Here is a 9478-nt window from a genome sequence, read left to right as displayed (position 1 = left end):
TTTATATGAGGTTGCTTCCATTTTCTCAGCGTAATGTGAAGCCAGGTCATCTACTGAGAACAGAGAGGGTGGAAGGTGAGTGGTTGGACTGTGTGCCGGGGCTTTGAAGAGGGAGAAAGAGAATAAAAGTAGTCATTTTGGAGAGTGGGGACACAAACCAGAAGGCGTGCAGAGAAGCGACTATGATGGCCATGAAGACAGGGCCCATTTAAGATTTGTGGTCATGAAAGTGAGATCTGTCAGAGTGCTTATGGATTTTTCTCCAGCAATATCCAGCTGTTTGGGTAATACAGATAAAGATACAGGATATATTAAGAGTACCGAATATTTTTTTTTCGAATACACATATTTTTTTCTTCATAGACACTAGGTGGTTTAAAGAAAGACAAGTTATGAGTTGCAAAGCCTTTAATGATAATGTTTGTATTATTTCTCCAACATGCATAATTTCACACCGGTGGTTAATCAGCAATTATTTCAATACTTGTAAAGTCATTTGCCTCAGGATTTAGTCATAATGCATGCATCAAGGTTAATAAAATCAAAGAACAGCAACAGCTCATTTAATCCTTCTTTATATTCCTTCATGATCAGAAAGACACATAGAAGAGTTCTTTAAAGGGCTAAAATAAATCGATATATAAATTGTCTATTTTTAAACAGTATAAAAGTAACATTTGTGAGAAATCATATAAACCAAGGTCACACCTTAGAAAAGCAAAATTCTTAATTCAGGCTGTCTTCAGTTTTAGCCATTTGGCATTCTGCTCCTTTTAAAGCTTTATATTGCCCAACAGATACTGTTTTTTTTGTTTTGTGTTTTGTGGGATTTTTTTGTTTTTATGTTGTTTTGTTTTGTGTGTGTTTTTTGTTGTTGTTGTTGTTTTTACTGTTTTTGGAGATGACAACATATAGACGGCTATTCTGCTAGGATTTTACTTAAGATCAGTTTGTTTTAAGACGATCTTTTGTTACATTTTTATAAACTATTGGGGAGTTCTAAAGATTACATCAAGGTTATTTCTTTAAAAACTGAATATACTGATGATGTATTTGATAGGCAGGACTTTAGATAAGTATTCACCAGCATTTTTTTCTATTAGCAACCTGAAAAATGTTACAGGCTGACTGTCAAATAATAAACACATTCGTAAACATGAAGCCTTTTAGAAGAAAGGTCATATTTCACTCCTGCTTCTGTTAAAGTGTTATTGTTTGAAAGAATGGTAGTGCGACCTTTCACTCAACTACTACTCCCTTAATATGAGAAAGAGATAGAAGAACTGAAGAAGGAAAACTCCACAGTTACACTCCACAATTCCGAACATACTGAGAGACATCTCGGTTTTCACAGTGTGCTCTCCATGCCACCCTGTAGAGAAAAAAATGAAATAAACGGTGATAAGGTTAGAACATATCTTCATGGTAATATACACACTTCAAATCCACTGGGATAACAGAATGTTTTACCAGTAAATGGATGACAGGCTACAGATAGATTCAGGTATTGCCATTTATTTTTATTTTATTTTATTTTATTTTATTTTATTTTATTTTATTTTATTTTATTATTTTATTTTATTTTATTTTATTTATTTTATTTTTTGGGGTATTGCTGTTTATTAAATGGAGATGGGCACACCAAGTATTTCACTTCCCCCCAAAGCCCTCACTGGAGGACAGGATGCTAAACATAAACATTGATGCATTCTACAACAGCAACTGCCAAGTGCTTTCCACATTTACTGAACTCCAAAAGTAATTTCAAGGTAAGACAAGGAATTGGTAGAATGTTGAGAATCTTAAAAGCTCTAGAAATCATCTAAAATAAACTGAAGGGTAAAAGACTAAGATTCTAAATCAGATGAAACAGGTTATTTCTAGGTGACTCATTGTTTAGGGTAAGTGTGAAGCTGCAACATTCAGTTCTCAGTAGCATACTTGGGTCTTTGAAAATCTTCTCTCCCTTCTCTCTTATCACTAGGGCAAAATGGCTGTCCCCCTTTATTTTTTTAACTTTTCTTTTTTATTTTCTGAGAAGAGGGCATGGGGGGAGGGGAGGGACAGAGAGAGGAGAGAGAGAATCTTAACCAAGCTCCATGCCCAGCACAGAGCCCAACTTGGGGCTCCATCCCAGGACCCCAAAATCATGACCTGAGTGAAATCAAGAGTCTGACGCTCAACTGACTGAGACACCTAGTCCCCCCCACCTTCTTTAATGCTTAAACATACCATGCTCGAATGCCATTTGGATCACTGACAACCCTCTTTGCACATGCTACGGCTTGAGTGATGTCATCTTGCAGCAAAGCTGAAAAAGAGGTGGCTCAGAATAAAAATGACTTCCATAGAAATTTCATTTTATTATTCTTTTTAGAATTTTATGTATTTACGAGAGATTGAGCGCATGAGAAGGAGAGCACAAAAGAGAGAGAGAGAGAGCATTCGTGTGCATGAGCGGGAGTGGGGTGTGTGTGTGTGAATAGAGTGAAAGGAAGAAGCAAATTCCCCTGGCTGAGCAGGAAGCCTGACATGGGGCTGGAATCCAGGACCCTGAGATCATGACCTGAGCTGAAGGCAGACGCTTAACTGGATAAGCCACTCAGGTGCCCCAGAAATTTCATTTTTAGTTTAGATTTAGCCAGCTTTATTTTCTTAGAAGGATGAAAGAACATTACAATTATATTCCAAGAGCCCATTTATCTGTGAATATTGGGGGTGGGGATTTTTCTTTATTCCATCCCATTTGGCATGAAATAAAGCATTCTGTTTCTCATTCACCAAAGTCATTGGAAGCTCTGGAATTGTTAATTAATGTGGCAGAGGGTTCTCTTTTTACTAGGCACTGTAAAAATAACCAACCAACCAAAAAAAAAAAACCAAACACAAACTAGCAATTTTTAAATCAGCAGTTCTACTACTGGAAATCTATCCTAAAGAAATAGTAAAAAATGCACCCAAAGATGTATGCACAAGATATTTCATAGCATTTTAACAAAGGGGGAAAAGCAGAACAATCTAAGTGCTTACCAATAAAAGTTGGACCAATAAGTTACAAAACATTAATATGTGGAATTCTTTCCATCCTTTAAAAATAATACAGATTTGTATTTGTTGACACAGGAACAATTTTGTGTGATAAAGAGCAAGCTGTAAAGTGGTATATATAGTACAACTTCATTTTTCTTAATGCGCACATTGCTTGCATGTTTGTATGTAGATACATTTGTGCATAATATAGCTTTCCCTTCATATACATGACTGATACATGTTGGGGAAGAATTTATACCAAAAGTTACCAGTGGTCATAAATCTCTGAGTAGCAAGGATTTTTATTCCATGATCACATATTATTATATAATACAAGATTTTTAAAAAATAAATTAAAAAATAAATTATCTGGATACAAAATATATTCTAAGGCTAATCTTGTCTATTAGGAATTTTAACATTAAAAAATTAGCAATATCAAAAAAACCCAAAAAATTTAGCAATACCAATTTTACGATACTTCTCCAGCATTTTATGCACAAAAGATTCCACACGTCATTTCTATTTTTCATATGAGTTCAATAGAATATTTGTTTCACTCCAATTAAACAAATCCATAAATTAACTTGTTAGGTGTAATAATAATTATATAGGAACTGTATTTTCTGAAGATACAAACTAAAGAGTTGAGAAATGAAAAGTCATCATGTTTCTAATTCACTTTGAAATCATTCACAAACGCCCCCCATACATATAAAAAAAGTAAATTTGACCAGGTGTTAACAACTGTTCAAGTATGAGATGAGCATATGGCATTGTTTTTGACAAAACATCCAAAAGTCCATTTACGGTAAAGTGATAGATCATTTCAGAAATTTGTGTACATTAGAAAACATGAACTTTTTATGCCATCAACTCTTTCATTTCTAAGGGAATGATGAGGATAATAAAGACTTTCTAGACACTGAAACAGTTTTCCTAAGTCCCTGATGAATCTTTCAAGACTTTCATTTGTATTGGATCTCTGTTCTCGTAAGTATGACTAGAAGAGCACTGTGCCACCACTCAACCATCGCGTGTCTTACCGCTGCAGGATATGTGACAGGCGTTCACTGCTCTGGGCGTTTTGCCATCATTACACCAGTAGCGGCTATTGATTTGAAATATCCCATAATCAGTGCTTTTGCTTCCGGGATTGTAGTTCGTAGCCCTTGTATTATAATTACTTTCCCACTTGGCCAAACACACCCCTGAAAAAAAACTTATTTTTAGTAAGAAACATCAACGCCACATGATGTATTTCACATAACCATAATCAGTTCTATTTGCTATTCAATTTTATTAATCATTTACCTTATAAGTATAAAGGTGTATTTTCCTTGCAAAACCATGTATATGTGTACATATATATATGTTAAGATTTTATTTTTTTTTAAGTAATCTCTACACCCAACATGCACTTGAACAACAACTCTGAGATCAAGAGTTGCATAATTCCACTGCCTGAGCCAGCCAGGCGCCCCCAAGTATATTTTAACACTTTTGTTAGTAAATCATTTTACAATACTAACGAACAAGATAACATACGTTTAAAATATTAAAATTGCTGTTTCTTCCATTGCAATTACCCTTCCCCTTAGGCAAGATTTACTCTACAACGGAAAAATCAACAGAGCTGTTGAGTGGATTTTATAAGTAACTTTTACTCAGACATTATCTTGAATTGTGGAAGACCATGAAAAATAGTTAATCAACTATGGTGAGTAGGAGTAATAAAACAGTATTACAAGCTGCATTTCAGGGATCCTTATATAAACAATAATTGAGGGGAAATAAGTTCCTACTGCCCCTGCACTGAGAGTTCAACATAGGGTTTTAAAACTTTGCTGTTAAAAATCCCATGTCATGGCAGGGAAATTTAAAAAGAGAAAAATATTCATTGCTCTATGCTGATTACTCTCAGAACCAAGTTCCAAACAGGAAGTGCCTGGAGTCAAGTACCAAGGACTTGACACTCCAGGTTCTCAGATAGATGGTTCAGTCAGCCTAGGTGTGCCATTGAGTCTGAGGCAACTGGCAAATTCAGCAGCACCAGAAGAGTGCAATGGGTGCTGATTTATTTAGGATGGCATAGAATTTTGCTTTCCATGCATATCTGATTCTAAGGAAACAAGTTGATATTTATAACCATTTTAAGTATACAGACCCTCAAAGAAATATAAGAAATCCATTTATTCAAAGCCTCTTTATTATTGTTCATCCTCTATCTGTACCTGTCGAACTATCTGGAAGTAGGAAGAAGACTTAACTTACAGTTTGCCAGGCTGACGCCCTTATAGCCAGCCAGCCCAAGGTTTTTCAGAGTTCTGGCCAGCTCACACCTTTCAAAGATCTTGCCCTGGACGGTGATGGAAAGGAGGAGGAGCCCAAGGAAAAGGAGAGTCTTCATGTTGACTGGGAAGCCAGACCGCTAGGCTGACCCGGGAGAGCTGTCCTCAGTATTTAACATCTTTCAACTTCCTTCTTCTCCTACTGGTTTGGGGGCTCCACCCTTTGAGAGATGTGAAAAACAGGAACTGTTTATTGGTTCACTGACTTTAAAAGCTCTTTTTAAAAATATATATTTGAAAAGAGATATTCTGCTTTCCTAAGAATTAACCTACAGGAAAATGATGCAATGGCATTGTTTAAAGACCTGGCTCAGGAAGAATTGGGAAGTAGGATTGTTTCCAAACCAGGAACTGCCTCCTATTTTATATTGAATTTGAGCAACTATAAAGGAAAAAAAAAAAAAAAACCCTGAATGAACATTTTACACAATGAAAAAGAGCTCTAATTTTTGATTTCGCATTCACTATGTGGTCTTCATCTTTTTTCATTTAAAATTGTTTTCTTTCTTTTTCTTTTTAAGGTTTTATTTATTTATTCATGAGACACACAGAGAGAGAGAGAGAGAGAGAGAGAGAGGCAGAGACGTGGGCAGACAGAGAAGCAGGGTCCATGCAGGCAGCCCGACGCAGGACTCGATCCTGGAACCCCGGGATCACAACCTGAGCCAAAGGCAAATGCTCAACCATTGAGCCACCCTGGTGTCCCTAAAACTATTTTCTATACACTTTCCCCAAAAGCATATTACATGTTACCCATGATTTTAATGGGCCTGTAGCATGATTCCATATTGCTCAGCCATATTCCCACTCTAAATTGTTTGTTGCTATTACACATTTTCTTGCTTTATAAATCAATATTTTACCATTATAAATAAGCCTCACGTGAAAAAGGTTTGTAACTTTTTGAGAATGCCTTATTTCACATTTTGATCTTAGAACATAAGGAGTCATTATAAAGGAGAGAATTTTATAATCAAACCTAAAGAAGAGGAACAGAATATACGTCACCTGAAAATCTTCTTGGCATAAGGATTATTTTGAACTGAAAGTAACTAAGAAGCAGGTCTAAGAAAGCTCTCTGCCCTTCTATATGCCTGAAAACAGAACTTAAATTTGTACAGGAATTAATCACTGACTACCCTACATGCTTATCAGCCTTAAGACAGCACCAGAGAACCCCATGTAACAAATTTCACTGATTAGCTATTATCTTCTGGTAACTACTAAATATTTATCTTCCCACAGTTTGCTGCCCTTGGAAGCCTAAAGCTCTTTCCTGCAGTCTTGTCACTCTTCTAAAAATGTATTGTTCTTTGGTTAAGATGCTATGTAAGCCCAAATTCTTGCCACGTCTTTGAATTACTCATCCTTGCGTTTCTCTCAAATACATATGAGATATCCATGTTAATAAACTTACTTGTCATCTGTCTCTAGTTACAGAGTCCCCTCTGAAACCCTAAAATAGTAGAAGGAAAATAATCTTTTCTCCTCCTGTACAGTTTCTGGTGATGAGGGTGGGAGAGGAAAAGGCTAGAACACTTTCCTTGGAGACTGCGTTTGACATGGGGGAACCGATAACAGACCCGCAGAAGGTAAGAGTTCTGACCCCATCCGTGTCCCAGATCTCTGACTATAGTGCCCAGTCAAGAGAGGAGTATAAAACTTTCCACTTGTCCCTCCGTTTCCAAATCCATAATGTCAGAAGAATAACACTTGTAAAAAATAGATCTTGAATCATGACTCTTGTGACTTTAGTTCGGGCTACCCACACACAAGTTATTGATTCTTCGCCTCCCAGAAGTAGTCATGTTTTCCTTTGTCTGACTTCTGTATTGTTTATCATTAAAGATGAAAATCATAAGATGAAACTCTTCTTTGGTCTTGTTTCAGGAACTGAGAACTTGACTTTGTAAGTAGTGAGAATATTCTCTGGTCTTTGCCACTTGAGGCGGGGGTTGGGGGGACAGGGATGCAGGTTGTCAGGCTTGCAGCAGGCAGTGGGCCAGTGGGCTAGGGGCGCTGTTGCTGTCTCTATTTTCCTTTCCTTGTTTGTGCTGGAAAAATTCCCATTCCGGTATCACCCTTCTGGTAACATAGCTTAGTGGATCTGTGAATTAAAGGGTCACTTTGTGGGAGATTAGAACCTCCTTTACCGCCTGTGACAATGAAGGTCTTTGCTTTCTTACGCTATCTTTGGAGGGCTGCATCTTGGGAGGGCTGTATTGTTTGCACTCTCTCTGTGTCCATGGTTAAGCCACAAAAAGGCTTATTGGTTTGGAGTCACGAGTGAAGTAGGTATACCTTGGAAGATTTGAACTTTTACATCTAAAAGGATTTTACATCTAAAAGAGATGCTCACCCTAAATAAATATACTATCAGTACCTACAGGAAGATCAGATAAAGAAGGAAGGAAGGAAGGAAGGAAGGAAGGAAGGAAGGAAGGAAGGAAGGAAAGAAAGAAGAGAAAGAAAGAAAGAAAGAAAGAAAGAAAGAAAGAAAGAAAGAAAGAAAGAAAGAAGAAAGAAAGAAAGAAGAAAGAAGAAAGAAAGAAAGAAAGAAAGAAAGAAAGAAAGAAAGAAAGAAAGAAAGAAGAAAAGAAAGAAAGAAAGAAGAAAGAAAGGAAGGAAGGAAGGAAGGAAGGAAGGAAGGAAGGAAGGAAGGAAGGAAGGAAGGAAGGAAGGAAGGAAGGAAGGGATCCCTGGGTGGCTTAGCGGTTTAGCCCTTGCCTTCCGCCCAGAGCATGATCCTGGAGTCCTGGGATCGAGTCCCACATCAGGCTCCCTGCATGGAGCCTGCTTCTCCCTCTGCCTGTGTCTCTGCCTCTTTCTCTCAGTCTGTGCCTCTCATGAATAAATAAATAAAATCTAAAAAAAAAGAAAGAGGAAGGAAAGGAAAAGAAAGGATCAGATACAGATGAAAGCCTTCGTTAGAATGAGGAGGAAAAACCCACACACTTCTTTAACTTGATTAGGAGGCAGAGGTCAGACTCAGAAAACTGCAAATGGCCCTCAAGCAGGTGTGAAACATAAAAATACTGATATCCAGGAAATCGCTTTGACAAAAGCACAGAAAATGCACAAGAAGCCTTGATTTATTCTCCCTCACTCTGTAAGCAGATCCATGAGGTCTAGGCTTTCCCATATTTCTGGCCTCCACTGCAGGAAAAAAAAAAAATTCATCAGACTGTCCTATCCTTAATAAAAAAAGAAAAACTTCATAGTAATTATCCTCGGTTTTTGATAACAAATATACCCCCGAGTTTCTTCTTAGATAAACCCTATATTCTTTCTCAGTCCCTTGGAAATATTAATCTTACTATGTCTTTAAAATATAAGTATCCAAGGGGAAAATTGGCTGAAGCAACTCCCAAGACTGGGAAAAAAATAGATTTCTAAAAAACAAACTGCTACTTGATATTTCTATAGACTCCTTGCCCAATATTTAGTCCATCACCTCCATAAGATTATATACTAAAGATAAAAATCTTAAAAATTTTATCCACAAATATTGCTAAAAGGTTTAGCTATCTAAGTGGGTAAACTTGCTCCATTCACCAGAAATACCATTTAGAGCTATTTTTTTTTTAATAAGACAGTGAGTTTTGTATTATTGTAATTGATATGTGGCTAAAATTTAAACAAAAGCAACAAGATCACTGTTTGCATCTGCCTGGATGTTTATGTGTGGCAATGTATTTATGTTAATGTGCGATATTTTTCTCCCTCTGGATGGTAGTCCTCAAAACTAACTTGTGGAAGAGCTCTATTAATTGGCTTAAAGAAAAATATAAGCACTTATGTAAATTAAGACTAGTCAAATTAGTGTAAGTCATCTCTACTAGATATTTGAGACTATAAAATTCTAAATTCAACCTAAGAACAAAACGTACAATAAAAATGATTTGCTTAATATATGTCAACATGGTAGAAAAAGCCATATATGTGTAACTTTTTAGGTTCTTTGAGAAACTGAAGATATTTCTGTTAATAACATGTTCTTTTGGGGCACCTGGGTTGGGGGCTCAGGGGTTGAGCATCTGCCTTTGGCTCAGGTTGTGACCTTGGGGTCCTGGGTTCCCTGCAGGGAGCTTGCTTCT

The 9478-nt window shown here is 36.9% G+C and overlaps 1 protein-coding gene across 1 annotated transcript; it reads right to left on the bottom strand.

The window, feature by feature from the left end:
- Positions 1–390: 390 nt before the first annotated feature.
- On the bottom strand, positions 391–5572 carry LYZ (lysozyme). Its single transcript, XM_025476634.3, has 4 exons — positions 5305–5572; positions 4077–4241; positions 2233–2311; positions 391–1372 (listed from the first exon to the last, which is right to left on the bottom strand). The coding sequence occupies exons 1-4, from the start codon at positions 5438–5440 to the stop codon at positions 1306–1308; spliced, it is 447 nt and encodes a 148-aa protein (XP_025332419.1). The 5' UTR covers positions 5441–5572; the 3' UTR covers positions 391–1305.
- Between the last annotated feature and the right edge of the window lie 3906 nt (positions 5573–9478).

Source organism: Canis lupus, chromosome 10, assembly GCF_003254725.2.
Source record: "Canis lupus dingo isolate Sandy chromosome 10, ASM325472v2, whole genome shotgun sequence".
Lineage (NCBI taxonomy): Eukaryota > Metazoa > Chordata > Mammalia > Carnivora > Canidae > Canis > Canis lupus.
Note: the sequence above shows the minus strand (reverse complement) of the source record. Positions and strands in the feature narration are given on the sequence as shown.

Bases quoted from the DNA above. Each gene is read 5' to 3' on its own strand.
- LYZ (XM_025476634.3), bottom strand. From the start codon at position 5,440: ATGAAGACTCTCCTTTTCCTTGGGCTCCTCCTCCTTTCCATCACCGTC. The intron at 4,242-5,304 runs GTAAGTTAAGTC...GTTTTTTTTCAG, and splicing joins GGGCGTCAGCCTGGCAAACT to GGGTGTGTTTGGCCAAGTGG. The intron at 2,312-4,076 runs GTAAGACACGCG...CCTCTTTTTCAG, and splicing joins CTGTCACATATCCTGCAGCG to CTTTGCTGCAAGATGACATC.